The 20,253-nt window shown below is 44.1% G+C and overlaps 1 protein-coding gene across 2 annotated transcripts in view; it reads right to left on the bottom strand.

Annotated features, from left to right (window-relative positions):
• LOC118505151 overlaps positions 1–20,253 on the bottom strand; it is a 109,991-nt gene extending 89,738 nt beyond the window's left edge. Inside the window, exons 1-2 of one of the 2 annotated variants that reach the window (XM_036040533.1) lie at positions 19,934–20,253; positions 17,851–18,652 (exon numbers count right to left, since the gene is read on the bottom strand). In XM_036040533.1, the coding sequence (XP_035896426.1) occupies positions 17,851–17,911 (61 nt within the window). In that variant the 5' untranslated portion in view covers positions 17,912–18,652; positions 19,934–20,253. The remainder of the gene's footprint in view (positions 1–17,850; positions 18,653–19,933) is intronic. The other variant, XM_036040543.1, reaches the window with a different exon arrangement.

Here is a 20,253-nt window from a genome sequence, read left to right as displayed (position 1 = left end):
CTGCACGGTCGGTTGGCAGCACTGTAAAGTTTAAACTTGTTGCATCATCTACGTAGGCAGCTACTTTTCCGCAGATGGGGTGGCTTTAATTTGTTGATCAAAGTTTCTGTTTTTTTGGAGTAATGGATCCAACTGTTTCGGTAAGCGTTACATGCGTTACACCATTATTATGTTTATAACTTGATGCTAAAGGTTTAAGCATTTTCTATTTAAGGTAAGCAAAATTATTAATCACAAAAAGAAAAAGAAATTCTCATATAAAACCATGAAAGATTTCAACCAAGTAACGCCTAAATTTTATCTTCACCTTTTTGCTAGCCCTTTTCTTTAACCCAACACTTTCATATTTCGTATCCAAAATTTAATTAAATTAGACAAGAGATTTGCTTCGTCAAAGGCTGGCTGCTGATTGAATACGGTTCGAGTTTGTTTTTTTTCGGAATGAAAGAATGAATAAAGCCAAGCCAGCAAAGATGACAATTTGCACCGGAAAGCGCCTAAAGGTATGCTATCCAAAGACGTTCCCCGTTTCGTCGCACGCGTTCACTTAGCGTGTATGCGTTACGAACTGTGAGGAAAAACAGGTGCAAACGATGGCAAACTTTTTTGAGCATGATTAAAATGAATGTTTGCACAATGTCTAAATATAATGCAATACGTTAGAATGTGAATATTTCAACGAAAGTAAGTTCGAGCAGCGTATACATATTTGCACAAAAACAAATGGTGCTATTTTTAGCTTTATTTTATTTCATTATAATTTAATCACGAGTCAAATTTAACACAAAAACAAATAAACACAAAAAGGAATAATAATAAATTGTCAATAATTGAAATGTTATTTATCCATTGGCTTTATTTTTTTTACTCCCCGCATCGACATACCGAGCTCGAAAATTGCTCATATTTATTTCCATCAACACGCATGTGTGTGTGTGTGCGTGGGCGTTTTTTTCACTTGATGCCTTTTTATCTTTCGTTACAGCCGATACCAAATATCAAATTGGATGGTTCAAACAAAGCAACGACCAACAACAAAAAAAAAACAACCCACTCCCCCATGCTGTTCATATAACAATCCACGCTCGATGTCGTTCCGCGAAAGTGAGCCATCGCTAAAGCCAATTTTCGGCCCAACAGACGAGAAAAAAAATACACAACGACGCCCACATCCGAAAATGCTGCGATCCATATCCGTTCCGTCAGGGTGCAAATTCCTACCTTTTGGAAGAGATTTTATAAATAATTTTCTGCCCGATTCAATTTTCCACCGAACTAAAGAGCAGTCGGGCAGCACGACCCGGCCACATGTCACAACCGGGGGCACACGTTCGCGGCACGGCGAATATCGCGGGGAAAGAAACGAAGAAAAAAAACACCGAACGGAAAAAAAAGAACACTGAAATGAAAATCTAATGGTGCGAAGTGCTCGTGAGTAAACATTCTGCCAAGTTTGCCTGCGTCTAGCGAGTCAATGAATAGCGGATAAATGAAGTTGCAACGGCGCTATCACGCAAGATGGATTGTTGCTGTTGATTCTCGAACAAACACGCAGTAATGAAGCGGCTGCCTTTTTTCTTTTCTTTGGTAGGTGTTGTTGTTGAAGCAAAAACCCAGCGCTTCACATCAAGATCCGTGTGGGAAGAGCTAGGCAAAAAAAATATCCATGGAACAAGAACAGAAACGAATAAAGCTGCTTTTTTCTCCCAGTGTGAGCTACTAGTAACACCGACACGTTACAGTCTTGTAACTTTGGAAGAAACGCAACGCAAAAAAACATCATCAACACATACAAGCTTCCCGTTATTGGTTCGACGCTAATGGTAAACCTCCTACTCATGCTCATAAGACTAACATTTAAAAATCTGCAGATACATCGCTGCTGCTCCTAAACAACAGAGCACAGAAATTTCAAAGCATCATTTGCTCTATGCCCCATGCTTGCTTCCTACTGCCTTTGTTAGGTTAAAGCATCAACGATAGGGCTGCAAATAAACTGTGCTGTTTCGTCATTGCCAACGATTTGCTCAATAGCTAGCAAGCAACAGCTTTAATAACGTATCGCTAATAGCCCATCATTCGGGGAAAAAAGCCTGCAGCGGCATGACCTGTTGTCATGCGAACCGTGTCGGGGTTTGTTTCAAAGCACGGTGGCTTGTTTGTAAATAGCTTTACACGCTCGGTAATGCAATATTTTTTGTTGCCCGCATCACACGTGCTTGAAGGATTCTTTTTTGGGAGTTTGCAATCATCTTTTAAATACAGTGGTGGATTAGGAGTTGAGGGGTCTAGTGGGGGGATGAAGATTTGGATTCTTTAAAGGGTGAGGTCACCTTCGACAGCAAAGCCTCTAGGTAGATGAGGCTTCAGGAAGAAGCGGAGTCTTCATCAATGAGGTCTCTCACAAACACTTCAGGGCGTCGAGATCTCTCGGTAGAAGAGCGCTCTTGAACGACGAGGCCCTTCCGACTGCGGCTGGACTGCGAGATCTTTAAACCAAAAAAATTTGACGCATATAATGACGCCTTTTCATCTACTTCAAAGTCCTTCAGACAATATAATCTCTTGGAAGAGCTTTTAAATCAGAAGATGTCTCCTGGAACAACGGAGCTCTATCGATTGCCAAGAAACTTGGATATCATAGTCTCTTCGTTTACAAGATCTCTTGGACCACGAGACCCTTCTAATGACATGGTTACTTCTCTTCTTGGTAGACAACATTTCTTGGACGATTAGAGCACGTTGTCTACGTGTCTTTCGATTCAGGAACCTTGAACGCCTTGGATCTGTTATTTGTTGTTGTGGATTGTATCTCTTGGTGCATGATTCCTCTTCGGCTATGAAGAATTCTGAGGAGTCGCGACCCTTCAGCCGACGAAGTCTCTCGATTGATGTCCCCTGGACACCTAGTATTCATGGTAGAAGTTCCTTGGACAGTAACAAGCATTCCATCGAACGATGAGGTCTCTTGATAGACGGGACTCCTTGAGACCACAAAACCCTTGAGACGAAGAGATCTCTTAGTATATCAAGTTCATTGGACGACAAGACCTCTCCGCCTGTTAGATCACATGGGAGATATATCGTGAAGACCTTGGTTAATGATCTCTTGGTAGAGCTTTTGATGGCTTCCAGTTTCTGATAGCTGAAACGATGAGGACTTTTATATCACGCTCGTTTAGGTGACTAGGTCTTTTCCACTACGAGGCCTATAGGTGAGTCAGGTCCTTTTGGCTATAAAATCTCAAGGACTCGTGGTACATGAGACCTTTTCGACTACGAAGACTTCTCAGTAGTCACAGTCCATCAGACAACAAAGTCTCTTGATAGACGCTACCCAATGATCATTGATGCCTCTCAAGGATTCTTGGACGATGAGGTCCCTCTGATATACGAGCTCTCTTGGAGGACCAGGAGCTTTATGGAAAATAAAACGCTGCTTAGACGAGAAGATCCATTCAACACACATCTACTGGCTCTAAGATCCTTGAACGATCAGGTAGTGTTCACTACAAAAAGAAGATAATCGTAAAACACTTCACGTCAATAGGTTTATTTCCGTGCTTTAAACGCGCCCGCAAGTGCTCCTATCATATTTAGAAAGCTGTTGTTTATTTTAAAATTACCCCCACACTTTATGTGTGCTAATATTGAAACCTTAAATACAAATTTTTTTTCTGACTATGTTGCTGTGCAGCACTCCAAACACTGTATGCCTTTCAAATTGCATCTGTTGCGACGCTTAGCGGTAGCACACGGAGCGCAGTAAAAAATTTAATATCTTTGATTTCGTTCACCATTTCGGCAGCACAACCATTTCGTGCTCGACGGTTTTACGACGATATGAACATTGTATCAACATTTCTCGCTTGAACATTTTTATCTGCACCACATTTCCACTGAGTAGAGGGGAAAGCTGCTAGTCGTGCGCGGTTCGGCCCCCGTCCATTATTGCCCATAAAACCGCAGACTACGAACGAAATCATAAAGCGTTGGTTGGCGTGCGGGCGTGGGCAAATGTTTCTCGGGCCGTACATAAACGGTTACCGGCGCGGCAGCAAGTGTGACTAGATAAACAATTTGATTAAAACACCCACAACGTGCAATAAATGAGGAATCAGTTGCCTTTTTTATTTAGCCCTCCCTTGGACGCTGCATAATGTTTTATTCGTGAAAATAATTGGTTATTTGTACACACACACGCATACGTAATTTTATGATTTCGCCGACATTTCACCGCGCGACTGCAATGGTCTCTTCTTGATGCCAGAAATGCACTTACTTTTTGATGCTGTGCACCGGTTCGTGGGTGTAAAGGGGTTTGCAAATGAGGATGTAAAAACAACACTCCCAACCGCTGCTCTAACACCATTCGCTAGCATCCTTCGGCGTGGCTTTCAACCGTGTCAAGGGGCCAGAAAGCAGAGCAACAGAGCCGCCGCTTTGCACTCGTGCTGGAAAAACGGCGAAAAGTGCTTCTCAAATCGTGCCAGTGGAAACGATGGGGATAATGTTTACCCACACTCGTCCTCGGCGGAACTTAATCAATTGCGGCTTGTTGGGGAGGTTTTCCGGGGGTTTTCCTAACCCCGTTTTTTCCTCGATGCGTTCTGCTTTAAAATTCCTTCTTTTTTTCAGGCAACGCAACCGCGGCAAGACGATTAAATTTTGCGCCCCAATGCAAATAGGGAATTATTTGTCTTCGGTACAAACAACACCGGAAAGACAGAAACACACTGACACAGTCCCTGTTGGTTTGCCGTCATTTCGAGCCCTTTTCAAGATACATCAACTGTGCATGCTGTGCTGTGTGTGTGTGTGTGTGTGTAAGGGTTCAGTTGTCTTCTGGATGCTCCTTTCGGGTATCAAGCACTCTCGCTGTACCGGGGGAGGGAGTTTGTTTTCCGAATGATGCGCCATTGTAGGAGCACGCTTGATTGTTCCGATTTTAAATGCTCTCAAGCTCTAAAGAAATTGCTCCCGAGATGCGATAGAAAACAGGTTCAATATTAAGGTTCGTTAAAGTCCAACTCAAGTACAACTAATCTACCTTAAATTATAGCACAGTCTGAGGAAAAGATCTCAAGGGGAGTTGAAGTTAAAGAATATTGAGGAGTTAAACATGGTTTCAGTGACTTCCATCAAGTCACCAGAAGAAGAAGCTATAACGAGGTCACAACAGATCAGCAAAGACCTCAAAAATTCGTCAAATAGTAACTTTGTCACCAGAATAGCATCAGCTTCAAACTGAGGTCTTGCAGTTAACTGCGTAAACGGTGTGCATTTAATAAGAGATAAGTATTGGAATATCTAGACTATATACCTCAAGAATTGGTAATATGATTTGAGGCCTACTAGATCCAGTAAAAGATTTCTTCTGAGCATGAAGTCATCCGGATTAATTTTCATAAAGGCACTCAACTATTCGTCTAAACACTTTGGTGAGCTAGTAGGGTTTAGGAACCTTCTGTGCCAGCATCATCTAGAGTCGTAACTTCAGACAGCTGAATAGCATGAACTTCAATCTGTGATTTGGAAGTAAACTGCGTGAAGGAGACCTAGACTATATATCATTAGAGTTAGTAATTTGACAGCTACTTATACTAGACCTACTAGGGCTCCTAATCCTTGAAGAAGATATCTTCTAAGGAAGAAGCCATGAGGATCAAGCTTGATAGAGGCATTCTAGTGAACCGGACGCTATGGGAGACGATTTTGATTAGCTCTTATTCTTCTTATCCAGCTCTACAACCTCCAAGAGATCTTGAAGCCTACCATTTCTGACTACTTTGACTTGACATGTTACCATTACCTTTGACAGCTACTTATTCTGGACCTACTAAGCCTAATAGACCCGGAAGAAGATATCTTCTGAGGATGAAGACATTAGGTTCTAGTTCGATAGAGGTATTCTATTGAGTCGAATGCTTTGGGAGACAATTTTGATAAGCTATTCTTCTTCTTCTTCAGCTCTACAACCTCCAAGAGATCTTGAAGCCTACCATTTCTGACTACTTTGACTTGACATGTTACCTATACCAGGATAATCAATCCACAGTCCCGCCGCGTAAATTACTTCCGACTATTATCGTCTAATTCATCCTAAACCGAGATACAAATGATTAGTACAGATTTGTACTTGTTCGAACCTCAAATCCTACGTTTTGCGGGCTCAATCCTTACCAAATGCAAAGCGATTTACCACGCCTTAAAACAGAGGGCAGAAGAAAAAAAATAAACAAAGACCTCCATCGTACATGCAGCAACAATCCAAAATGTTGTAAATTGCCTCCAGTTTCTTAGAATCCGATGTACCTATTTTTTTTTTTTGGCATTCGCACAATGCCCCAAAAACGGTTCTCCAACAAATCCCATCGTCGAAAAAAGAAGGCTATGATAATCGAGTTTTCCATAATTGCGATACTCAACGTGATATTTGAATTATTTCATCTGGTTTCACTCTCACGGGCACATCAGTACACACACAGAGAAAGAAACACAACGAAATGGAAAAAAACGGATGCGAATAAAATGAAACGGGGCATGGAAAATGCTTGTCCATACGGGGTACCGTAGGCGTTTTTCGGCCATCCTCCCCAAAAGTGATACCTTTTGCTTGTCTTTTTTTTTTGTTCTCCCTTTTATTGTTCCTTTCAATTGAACTCCTAATGCCAGTGAATTTCTTCCTTTCACGTTACGAAACATTCTGAACCAAAAGTCCCGCTTTATCTCTCACAAGCTCCCGGATGCTCCTGAACCACATCGTGGCTGCACGATTAACCCTTGCACGAGTTTTGATTGTTTTTTTATTTATTCAACGGCACACGTTAATCAACCGGAAGTTTGTACGTCCGTCCCATACCATCGAGATGTACGGCCTTCGATACGGGCAACAGTGACGGGTAACAAACACATCGGTACACTTCGGAATCGGAAATAAATGATCCACAAACACGGAACGCGAAGAAAAGCATCGTAACCCCTAACCCTAACCATCCATAAAGTCCTGCCGAACCTGTGCTCGAAGTCTACCGGATAGACGATGTGATTCGAAGTTATTCTTGGTGAGGCGAAATTAAAACATCAACTCGCCCCAGCCCAGAAATCGTTACTTGTTGCTTGTGACAGGTCTAGAATTGATATTGATTCAGGTTACGTTATGCGATATCGGTACGGATAGAGTCCTCGTTTAGCGGCCGTACCAAACCTTACCTTCTATTCCGATTTTACACAAGCTTTGCTCGTGAACTTGCTTCCAAAGTCTCAACATTCTCTTCCAACTATTCTAAAACCAGATGTTTAAAAAAATAAGGAGGGATAAGCGGAGACACTTATTCGTCCCGATTTGCAACAAAACTGTGTCGAGAAAATTAAAATTAACTCAAACCATTAACACCCCAAACAGTGGACAAACAGTGAAACAACCCAAACAAAAGCACCCAAATTGGAAACAATTTCCCGGACAGTATAATCATGTAAATTCCCCACGGTAACGGGGGGGGGGGGGTGACTTAAAGAAAAAGTGGAAAACAAAACGCAAACATCGCCATTTTATTTTCACACGTAAGCAAAATGCGTACACCACTATGCGTGTGTGTGTATGTATGTGTTGGGCGATGGGAAAAAATGAACAATCAGTGTAAAAGTTGTAATTGTTTTCATTCGTTGCCCTTTTTTTTGGTGTGAGTGTCTCTCTCTCTCTCTTTCTCTCTCTCTTTTATTGGATAAAAAGCAACACGGTCGGTATATTGCGATATTATCTAGGTGTAAAGGGAGATGATATCCACGTATGGCCATCGGTTGTATTGTTTTTATTTTAGTGAAACAAAATTCAGAGTAGGGAGTTTTGTTTTGTTTTTTTTTTTCGCTCAAGTTGCATCATTTTTTGTACACTTCATTTGGTCTCTTTGGTTGGGGATTACGTTAGGACTAATTAGAATTTTTATACAGCTACAAATTCATTACTATCTCCCACTAACGCTTAGAACGCTTCTAAACGCTTTGCTGTTGCACGCGGTACTGCGGATTGCATACACGTAGGCGCAGATGAGGTAACGTACAAACATTAGTAACGGATTTTATTTGATTTTGAATCGGTTTCTTACAATAAACTGTTTAATTTTCAACAAAAACTGGGATGCGTGTATGTGTGTGTGTGTGTGTACGTCTGTGTGGGTAGATATCAAAATTGATTTCCATATTTTCTTCCGGTTGCGTTTAATCAGCCTATGTAAATGATGGTGCATTTTTGACAGACGGTAAAGAGAAAAATATATATTTATTCGCCCGTCCAACAAACATTCCACGTCGCACACCAAATGTCTGCTTGCTACGGTGTTTAACATCTGTTTTCCCTTTTTTTTATTATGTTGAAAAACGAAGATCTGACACAAATTTAAACTACCGAGAGCTTCTGGCAGACGTGCGGTGGGAACGAAACAACAAAAAAAAGGCACAGATAAAAGGGAATAGTGTGGCCACCATCTTGGAAAATGCAATAACAAAATGGAGCAGGGTAGCGTGGGACAGGCACGCACCAGGACACGCAGGAACGTGCCCGTTTCGTGACCCGAATAACATTTGCTTGCCTCTTGGTTCGCTTTCAATACTTCTTGCAACATGTTCTTCCATTTCTGCTTCTTTTGACTGTCGGTGGCTTAAGTCATTCCGTTTCGTTTTTTTTTTTTTTTTTTGGAGAACTCCTCCTTCATACTCCGACCGACGCGGTGATCCAAGTCGAGCTTTTCAGCGTACAAGTTTACCCCCGCAGAACAAACAGTTGATCTAGGCGCATCCCACCAAACCGGAGCGTCCTCCAAAATGCGTAATCTAATTCAACCGAACGTGACCGATAAAGGGGGCGCTGGATGCCGTTCTTCGTCGAGGGTTTTTTTTTCTTCGTCCAAAAAATTTTCAATTCTTACTCGCTTTTAACTCTGTTTGTGTGTGTGTGTTTATGGATAACGCAAAATCACGCTCGTGCCGCACAGTGCGAAGTTGAAACAACCACGATCGGAAGCTTCACCGGGAAGCGGAAAAATTCGTCCCTTCGGAGGACTCATCCACTGTGAACATTTAAAATCCTAATGGTGCTCCGTTGAGGTTTTTTGCTCTCCATCCGTAGTTCACCAATTGTTACACCTACACTCGGCCAAACAAAACGATAACGGCACGGGCTGGTGTCCCAAAAATCAATTTCTCCTTCACCGAAAACACACATTCACCATTTTTGTATCCACCAAAAAATTGGCAAACACGTCGAGGTCACCCGAGGCGTGGTCAGTAGAAGTGGTCGCCAGCAACATTATCTACCGACGGATCACCAATCCTACCTGGCCCTGGAACTGGTAGCCGGGCGGCTAGCCAAGGTTGGGTAATTTAGCTTTTTCCCTAGCGCGCGCGAGATTTGTGAGGCGATGCGTTTTCGGTTTGCCCTACCAGCCGTGCTCCGGCAGGCCCGGCCGGCCTTCAAACTTCAGGCTGTCGTGCATTGCATTCGCGTTGGCGGACTTACTTTTAGGGCTGACCGAATCCCATGGATTAACCCAAAATCCGGCCAAAACCAGCAACGGTGGTGTTCGGTTCGGGCCGCCCAACCATGGTTTCGAAACAACCCTCGGAACCTCTTCAATCTCAAGGATTTTTTTTTCGTTTCTCTACCCCCTGGTACGTGTATGGGGTGGAAAACATCCGCACTTGATGGTGAGGCCTCGGGTTTTTGTTGTTGTTGTTTTGTGCGGCTTCTCGAGCGGGAGCGCGTGCTGTTCTAATTACTGACCACCGAGTACGTCCGGACGTGTCCAATGAGGAACAAACACACATACACACACGCTAAGGTAGCTTGAATATCCGGAACTTTGGAAAAATGAACTCTCGTCCATTTTTGGCGTGAAGCAAGTTCTCTCGATACGCTGCCCCGATACTTGTTGGGATCCGCCGTACCGAGCAGGTCGTTCTAGCGCTTCCGAGAATTACTTCATTTTTATTGGCCCATTCTGTTCCCTTTTTTTGTTGCTCCTGTGCGCCTCCCATGCTATGTACGGATCAAGGAGTCTAGCGTCCACCCAGCAATTCTGCATCTACTGGTTCAAGTGACGTCTAGTGGTTTGGCACTTGGGATGATTGTTGGCCGCGTTGCTTTTTTTCTTCATGGGCGAAGTCAAGCAAAAAGTTGAAAAGTTGGATTAAGCTGTCAGAAAGCTGTGTTGCCGTGCGTTGGTCCTAGATAAGCTGACCATCTCAGTACGAGACAAATAAAAAAGAGAAAAACTAGTCGAGATATCAGTAAATAAATAAAACAAACACAATTTCCTGAATACATCCATCACTTGCTAGGTAAAGATATATTTGATGATACAATTTAAGGAATATCTTGAAACCTCCCAAGCCCATAACCGGATCCATCCACCGGGATGAATAGCAGAAAGAGTGTGAAAGATTTATGGTGCTCGTTTCGTGCTCATTTCCCGATAGGAGCATTTGTGATTGAAGTGCTATCTCCAAGTGAATTTATGAGCGCTATATGAACCCATCATCGCAGCCCATCAGCCGACCGTGGCCGGCCTTTTCCTAGCAGCAGCAGCAGCAGCAGCAGAAGAACAAAACAAAAACCCTCCCCAGAAGCAGATCTTCGCCGACTTCTCAGTTCTATAATGAATTATTATCCAAAACGCCCTCCCGCAAAAGTTTGCATTTCACAAACGTTCTGCGAATGGTATTGTCAGTTTTGGCTTGTGTGAAAAGCTGTTATTAAAGATGGTGCGCATTTAAAGATTAGGATCGTTTCCTTTTCTAGAACATCCAATTCTAGAAAAGAGGGGGGGGGGGGGGAGGACTCTCGCATCTCCCAATTGAAACGACGGCTTAATATGGGTCGGACGGTCGGTGTCAAGTAAGTACGGTCGAGAGAGAGGGATAGAGAAGACGGTGATTAGGAGGGGGCCGGGGGAAGAAAAAGACTTTTAATTAAATTTCTGACACTTTCAAAATTTTAGCTTGCCTCCAACACCAAGGCGTTTGTCATCGGTTGGGCGAGTCCGCGATTGACGGAGAAAAGGGTTCGTGTCTCCGCCACCACCTACCGAAGTTGGGTGTAGGAGTGGGGACGAGGTTTTTTTTGTTTGCTCAACTCCACACACACAGCTAAGTGCAATATGCTCGATTTGCGATCAGAAAAAATAGCTCCTTCTCCTCACAAACAACTTTTCCGCGGAGTTGCGTCGTCGTTGCTGGAATGCGCTTTCCAAGATTTTCACACGTAAAGCTTGGGGCGAACATCAGTCAATTACAAATAAAACTCTCCTGAGAAGTAGGAGAAGAGCACAGGTCATACCAGTCAATAAGGTATTTTTCTTTGGAAGGATTGCTTCCTCTTATTTTTCTTTTAAGAGCTCTTCATAACCTCCAAGAAATCTTGTAACCACCCTTGACTTGATTTACCTCTAGCTAAATCGTCAGAAAAAGCTTTCTCGGAAGACACCATATCTCCGGATGTGGGATTTGATCACGATCCCTTCGTGTTAGCAACTGACGCCGCTACCAACCTTACCATCAGGCCACCCTAACCGAACCAACGTTTATCTTTCGTTTTGTTTTGCCCTCACCGGGCACTGCATTGTAACGATAAATGACAAAGGCTATTAAATCTACCTAACAACGCTTCAGCTTTGCACTAGACCTTGGCACAGCGCCACACAAAAGGCTAGCGAAAGTTGCAAAACATTGTCATATTCCCTGCCGAGAGTTGAGCCAGCTCCTCCCGGGGGTTTGGACCTGGAATACCAGATCACCGTTTGTTTTTTTCACCACTGTGACATCAACAACCCAGCCAGACCATTGCAGCTGACAGGTCACCAAACAAGGCTAGACCACTTTACTCTCGCTAAATAGCATTTGCTGCTAGAGAGCTCTCGCTCCCTCTCTCTTTCTCTTCCTCACTCGAGAGCGTGAGTGAGCTTATCAAGTCCAATAGATAATTTAATCGTCACCTTGTTTCACTCAACTCAGCTGCTACTTTTTATGCGAGAGGTGACACACACACCCACAGCGAAATGGACACAAGACACTCTAGTTTGCAATTGTTCGAGATGCAGCCGGACGGACCGAGGAGTTTTCCCGGGCACTGTACTTCCCTCACGCGCCTCCCCCCCTCCCAGGAGGGGCAACAGGTTAGCCTGTCGGTTCCAAATCGTCGACCGGCTGGGCTGTGGTCCAACTTTTCAAAAGCATCCTGAACTGTAGCTTCCCTGCACAACACCGTCTGCGTCGCGATACTCTAGCGCTAGCGCACAACAACAGAAAAAAGACGAGCTAGCGCAAACAAAAAAAGTCCTGTTGCTGCCCGGAAAGGTTAGGTACACTTGTGCTGTTCATCTCACTCGCCAATTACCCAATGTTTTGCAGCATCGCAGCATGCACGATTTGCGCTGCAGCGCAACAGTGGTTGGAAGCGTTCGCCTTATTAAGGTGCTGGGGTGGTTTTTGTCGTTTTTTTGTTCTCGCTGTGATGTGATTTCACGACAAATTTATGAATCTGAATAGCTGTCACGTTGCCTGACAAGGTTTCCTGTGTGTTTGTGTGTAGCTTAGCACATCTACTCAAGTGAGCCAATGGATTCATTACCGCATTCAAGTACTTGCTACTGTACTTGTGTAACGATGGAAGTAAAACTAGAATAAACTCTCTTGTTTGTACTTCGTATCATGTAACATGCACTGTTAGCGCCTAAAGGTATGCAGTAAACTATTTAGTATAACACGCAGCTTATGAAAGGAAGAATGAACTCGCAGCAGACAAGTATTAGTACATAACATCTCTCTAATTTGTTCTTCGTATCCTTTAACACACATTATTAGCGCCTACAGGTATGCAAATCATCGTTTAGCACAACACAACAAGCAGCTTATACAAGGAAGAATGAACTAGCAGCACACTGGTATCAGTACAGAAAACTCCTCTAATTAGTTCTGCGTATCATGTAACACATATTATTAGCGCCTAAAGGTATGCAAATCGTCGTTTAGTATTACAAGCAGCTTATAAAAAGAAGAATGAATTCGATGAAGACTAGTATTAGTAGATATGGAATAAAACTCTTAAATTGGAAAGATTTTTTTCAAATTTACTCTTCGCATCGTGTAACACGCCGTCGCGCCTAAAGGTATGCAAATAATTGTTATGTATAATACACATGAAATAACTCGCAGCCGATTGGTATTAGTAGATACGGGAAAAAACACTTAAGATTACTTTTAAAGTAAAGATAGACTCTTAGTCGAACGCACAGCTAAAGCACGCAAAAACTCTCGTGTAGAGCTACAAAACCCACACACACACATATATAAGCAAACTTTTTTTCAGAAACACCCATAAATGCACCTCACTTGGATCACTATTTCAGATGAAACACTCCGATAACACTGGGGCACCGTTTTTAAGACACTAAACGAAGAGATAACGCACTGTCATGTAGCTCTTTCAACTTCACTTTAAGAAATCTCTTGATAGAAGAAGTTGATTGATGGTGATCACTTAAAGCGGTAAACTTCACTTAATTGCATTTGCCTTAAACACTTCACACATAAAATATTTAACATAAGTACGAGAGTATGGAGGTCACTACTTACCTGTCAGAATTGGAGCATTCACAACAGTTGAATTGAATTAAGCTATACGTGTATCATTAAAATTGTCGCTTTAGGCTTAATGATGTAATTTCATATCGTGTAAAAGCACGTGTAAAGAGATTATGTTTGTATCAGGTATATTAATCATCATTTTCAAATTCGCCATTCAACAAATGAAATGTACTACATCAAACGGTACAAGTGTACACGCCAAAATGTAGGCAATACGCATCGCATACGCATTGTAATGAATTAGAATGAATTTAGTGGTTTGTGAATATATTCTCAGTACGCAGCCTCACCGGTAATGATCGCTTGCCACTAAAAATCCCACACGAAAGAGTCATCAGCGCCGGATTTAGCAGGCCGGTAATCATTCCAAGAGCTAGCATCTATAATTTATAGCGAACATGTTCCCAATCACACCACCGTATGCTGTGAAAGGGTACGCGTAACGGTGACATGTGTTGGAAGCATATTATGGGGAACAAAATTTAAAGTCTACAGTACGTGGTACCGAAAAGAAACACACACACAGACTCTTGCTGCTGGGCAAACAGAACCGAACGGAATAAAACAAACTCTGCAGAAAATGATCAAACACCCTTGGCTTGGAAGGATGCGTGTAGAACGCGATCCAAGACGTCTCTCAGACCAACACCGCGTTCCTGCTTTTTTCCCATTATCGCCACCATTAGAGTTTTGTTTTTCCCTCACCGACTCGCTGCGAAATGGTTACATGAGGCACATGGGCCCAACCGATTCTGGTACATGCGAAGAACAATATGCGAGAAATTGGGCGTCCCTGGGTGATGTGGAGCCGGGGATTTTTGTTTTCTTTTTGCTTTCTTGGTTGGTCTTTCCGTTTCCGCGTTTTTCTTCTGCTCAGCACAGCATATTCGGAGCGCGTGCGCACGTGCGTGTGTGTGTGTGGGTACGGTGCGCGTAACAATTCCCTTTTCCGTTTCGCTGAGCTTCACGCAGAGGATGCCAAGCTGCCCAACGGGATGAACACCGAGCACCAACAGAACCCACTGTTGCTCGCCAGGACATCATCCGCACCGGATACCGGTCGTGCGTTGGAAAACCGGCAGCTGGACAGAATGGACGAAAAAACAAAAATCGGTACGTTTCTTATCGGAAATCGGAAAAGTTAAAATCACAGTTTGGCTGGTGCCATTCAGTACATTACCTTCAGCACACCCGGGGTTCGGGACCTTGAGATCGTTCTGAACAACTCCTTCGATCTCGCCCTTTTCTTTTTGCTTTCCGCTATCACTCATCGTCTCAGTGATAGCTTCGTTAAAAACCCCCCCACCGATCACGCCATCCGGCCACCATTTGTTTGTTCCTCATTACTAAAATCGCGATAATCATAACAGTCTGGCGCGACAAGCACCACTGATTGATAGGCACTGGATGAAAAATGAGTATGATTAACAAGCAAACTTTCTTTTGCCCCCCTGTTTTTCCCCCTTGTTTCCGGGGTTTTCCCAACCTTAGTCTAGTACTTTTTTTCTCCCCCCAGCGACTAAGCGCTTCATCTTCGTGTTAGGGTTGTTTTGAGGTTGTTTTTTTTTTTCTTCTTTTTCCTCGGTTCAACTAAACCTCCTGCAGCAACCATCAATGTGACAACAATGTGGTGCTTGACAATTCTTGTCAAAGAAGTGCTTTGGCGAGGGGCGGAATGGGGTGGACTGGGACAATCGTTAGCAAAGAGCGGTGAGGTGGTGGTGATAACGATCATCCCCCGGAGGACCTGAGGGTGGGCGCATCAACACCAGCACCGGCGACAGGACGCGAAAATAAGCAAATACGTAGCAGCGCGCGAAGAAAACCGTGACGACGAGAGTTTGTTTTGCCCAGAGAGCCCCCCGGCAAAAACTCCCCAACCCCATCCATCCTCCGGGTTCGATTCCGGGTTTGCGATTTAATCTTCTAAAGCATTCGTACGAGGGCGACACCGTAACGCTCTTTTGTAAAGGCCAGAGAGAGAACACCAGCACCCCGGACCGAGCAACTCTACATCCAATCGAAGTGGCAGTAATTTTTAGGGAAAAATTTCTTACTTGCATTACATTGAGAATTATATCCGGAGTGATGTTGAATTATAGTAATGTAAGAGAAAATAATTCAATTCATAGAATTCTTAGGATCAATCCGATCTCACAGGACAGGACACGACCACACGGTTCATTGAATCCCTTTTCCAGATGATCTCCTCTCATTCGACATGGTGCAAAGCGCGTTGCCTATCTGTAGGCGCAAACAACAAATTCAAGTCAATGAATTTTGTTCTTTACACACACACATACACACATACACACTCAAGAATACAGGAAGTTTCCCCTTCTGCTTCTTCTTGGCATAATGATCTGTTAAAGGAGATCAAGTGTTATGGCCTTTTACAAAACTTTTCTATACCACGTATAGCTGCTACGAAGAAAAGGTCCAGTTGAGATTCGAAACTAGGCCCTGAAGAAAGTAGGGAGGTTTCGCGCTGCAACCGTGTCGGCCACTAGACCACTCCCGGATCGGAACGCAAAACAGATATAAAAACCAACCTTATCGCTCCTTACGCAGCAATAATTATTGCTTTAATAATAAAAATCCCTCGCCTTGCTTGATCTGGATTTTGCCGTAGAAACCTGTATTTAAAATATAGTATTTGAGTGCTTCAAGTTATATTCCACAAAAAAAAACATTTTAATTCCGAATTTCTCTAGCTTGCCTGCCAGGAATATCTTTTCCTTTCCCGTTTTTCACCAGCACAGGCTCAACCATTAAAAAAAAATGGCATAAAAATTATGTTAACAGTATTGACATTCTTCCAGAGGACAGGTTGCTTACGGTGAGGAGCCGTTCCGGTTGAATGCACCGGTACGGCCACCAAACTAAACCCACGGCGTGCTCTCACGGCAACAACAGCAAACAACTGCGCACGGACGAACAACTGATGATCAACAAAATATTCCTGGCTGTAACGCTGGGGTTTTTGTGTCGGTAACAATGGCACGTCTAACGAGCAAGGATCAGGGGCCGGCCTTCCCCGTGCAGAAACTCTCGCCTTCCTCGCCGACCGACCGGCACCAGCATTCGCACACAGCACACCTTTTACGAAACGGGAAACACACCGGGAACCGCAAGATAAACTAATGGAAGAATAGACGTCGCACCTTCCGAATGTTGGCGAGCATTAAGCAGCCAGCGAGAAAATGGCGGGGAGGCGCTGACGATGATAAGGACATGAACTGTAGCGCGACGCCTTAACCACCATTATATTATACGAAACGTACTACAATCGATTGTCTAACGAAGAACCGGGCGGGGGGAGGGGACCGCTAACGTCAGTCAGACAACAGCCACGTCACACACTTCACCCTGGCGGCTACTGTGTGGCTACCCCGTTGCACGCTTTGAAAGCGATCATCGGTTGAAGGCATTTTTATCACTCGTTGCTCAAGTTGACAACAGGCGGAAGGTGATAGAGAGAGAGAGAGAGAGAGAGAGAGAGAGAGAGAAGAGCCGACAACAACAACAAAAAAACACATGGACGAAATAATAATAAAACACACACACATTCGCTCGCTTGCCGCCGTCAAGGTTTGAGGTTTCTGTTGCCGTTTTCTTACAGGGAAGAGGAGAAAATGAAAGTTGACTCCTTGTTGGGTGAGCTGTGCCAAAAGAGGTGACCAAGGAATAAATAGAATCCTTAACGGTGTGCAGAAAGCGTGGATGGGGGGGGAGGAGGGGTTTGAGGCGAAGGAACGATAAGACGTTCACGTCCAGGACTCCCACTCGAGAGGAGGACTCTTCTTCTATGAGTTCCAGGGTTTGAAGACCTAGAAAAGAAAAATCTACACGGACGTAGGCAGGTGCTGTGTGTGTGTGTATGTAAGGGAAAGATAACATACAAGGATGCCTTTCTCATGTGAAGGTGTATGTGTGTGTGTGTGTGTCTGTATGATGTCAGTCTCTTCACACTGGCATGCTGACCGCTCACCCCAGAATCGAAATAACCTCGAGGGTATCGAGGGGAACTAGGTAAACTTTTCACACAACTCTTCCCCCCCCCCTCCCTTTTTCATCCTTCTCCCCAACAAAAAAATGGGATAGTGCAAGACGGACCAGCACAAGCACAGTGGGAAGAAACCGTAACCGGGTGTTGTGTGTAAGTGTGATTATTATGATGCTTCGTATCCCTTAACCGTTTACTGTACTTACTCGTTTGCCCGTAAATGATGGCGATAATCAATAGCAAAAATGTTATCCAAATTCTATCCATTATTGTTTGTTGCGACCTGTGTGGAAAAGGTATCTCTGGTGTGTGTGTGTGTGTCTGTGACGGAGTGTGTGAAGCTGAAGATTTGCTGGAGGGATAGGTTAGGGCCGACTAGTTTGCAGGATTTATCCGTTTCTTTTTTCCAGCCCCGATAGCTTCACCGTAGCGTAGCGACGACGACAACACGACGTATGCTTAAACGCCGACGGTAATTTTCCACGGACGCGAACACACACGCACACACTCACAATACGCACCACCTTTGCACTCGATGCACGCACTAATCACGCTAATCCGGAATTCATAATCCTGAACCCTGCTAATTGACCGCCGCCGGTAGCAAGACTAGGGGTTTCCTGGGGCACAAAATTAGATTAGATGTTGCCTGACCACTGTCGGGAACTTCACTTGCTCACGTACACTCGCACTCGATTATCCGAATGATAGCTGGACGTTTGATAGAAGAGCTTTGTTGAAGATGTGCGGCGAAAAGATGTCTCAATTGTCCAGGACACACAGCAGCTTTACGGGCGATAGCGTGGACATTTCAGCTCTAGCCCCTTGGTAACACTCGGCAAGTAAAAATCACCACACCTCACTTCACAGCATACACTGCACTGTAAATTAAAACTAAACCGTTTAAAATCACACCCTGATTTGTCACCAGAATAGTATCAGATATTCAAGAACGTGAAGAAGTTTGATGCTATTCACATCACAAACGAGAGTTAACCACTGATGAAACTGTGGTGAAAGAAAGGGTAGATGTACATTTAGTGAGGGCAGGTGCGTTATGAAGCACAAATTGTTAAGTGTCATCTAGGACTTCAAGGACGCTCAGCTATCTGTCATTATTACTAACTTTCCTAGTAGAAGAAAAAAAAACTCCTCAAGGAACCCTGACAACCTATTACCACATTACACTGACGAAAATTACATTTTAAGCGTGATGCTCCGTCAGTAGTTTCGCACGGCCCCTGCCAGACCGCACCGCCGGAGTACGCTTCCTCGCATACTCGCACGTGACGTGACCGATGGTTATGGATAGGTCGTGCTTTTTTAGGACCGTTTCTAATAATTAAAGGTCCCCGGTGGTGGGTTCGGGCCTGTAGTCAAGCACACTAACCTCTAAGCTTCCAGCGAGAAACGCATTATCCGGGCTGCCACTTACTTCAACATTAGCGTGTCGGCTCTTATTGACTTACATTCGTGCTTGTATGTTGTTTTGCAGACGCAGAAGTAATTTATAGTTTCGCTTCGGGTGTTTTTTTTCCCCCCTTATGAAACCATTTTCTTGGTTAAGGTCAAGTTGAGGGTTCAAACTCGCACAGCTCTCGTGCAACTTCCGGCATTCATGTACGGTTGCACTGGAGAAAAACATGTTCAAAGTTGGGGGTTTCTTTTCTTCAGTTAATCACTTGAAGACTCTAGAGACCCTGCTAGAAATTCTTGGAAAGACTCATATACATTGGACATCTCGTCTATCTCCATGTCACAATATCTCTTCTTGTGTTTGATCTTGTTAGAATAAAGAGCCCCATTAACCTGAATGCCCTCCAAAAAGTCCTACAACAATCTCTGCAACTTTCATAATACACCGATTTTTTTTTCGTCTAATGAATGACATAATCGTTAATGCACAATCCCGATTGACACTTTGCGCAAAACGTATCAAACACTATCGAAACTATCCAGCTTGAAGGATCACTCGTCCAAAGATCCCCGGCGTTGCAGTTTATTGGAGTTTACAGGATGCCACAATCAACACGGGTGATCATCAGGCTCAAGATCACAATCTGTTTGATGGACGATTTGTGTGTGCATCTGTGAACCTTTGCGTCGGGTCCATTGCTACATCACGGGTTTTTCCCCACACACCAAACGAGCACACTAACAAATCCTATCACACTATCACTGAGCTTCGAAAAAAGCGGCCCCCAGTAGGCACGCAGGACATCTGCCCCGAGCCAACAGGAAGCGAAGAAAAGGGCAAACCAATTCTTCACGCGTATTCAGCCCACTCACATTTGCTCCGTTGATCTGCGTGCTGGGTTTGCTGGGATGGGATTAGCTGGAATGGGGTGGGGACCTGTCCCCAACCAGGCGAGCACGAGCTGCTGAATGGTGGCGGTGTACGGAAGGGGGAGGGGATGGTGGGTCGACCAGGCAAACGAAAACCGCTTAGATCAGATTCGATCGGGTGCAGCCTGCCTGCCCGTCTGCCTGCTCGTGATGGTGGTGGCTGTGGTGGCTACTACTGATTTCTTCGACCGCTGCTGCGACAGGGTGCTCGCTCGGATATACGGGCGTCTCGATCTACACCATCGAACAACTCTGTCCTTACT

This window comes from Anopheles stephensi, chromosome X (assembly GCF_013141755.1).
Source record: "Anopheles stephensi strain Indian chromosome X, UCI_ANSTEP_V1.0, whole genome shotgun sequence".
Classification (NCBI taxonomy): domain Eukaryota; kingdom Metazoa; phylum Arthropoda; class Insecta; order Diptera; family Culicidae; genus Anopheles; species Anopheles stephensi.
The sequence above is the reverse complement of the archived record's forward strand: the minus strand, read 5'-3'. Positions and strand labels throughout refer to the sequence as shown.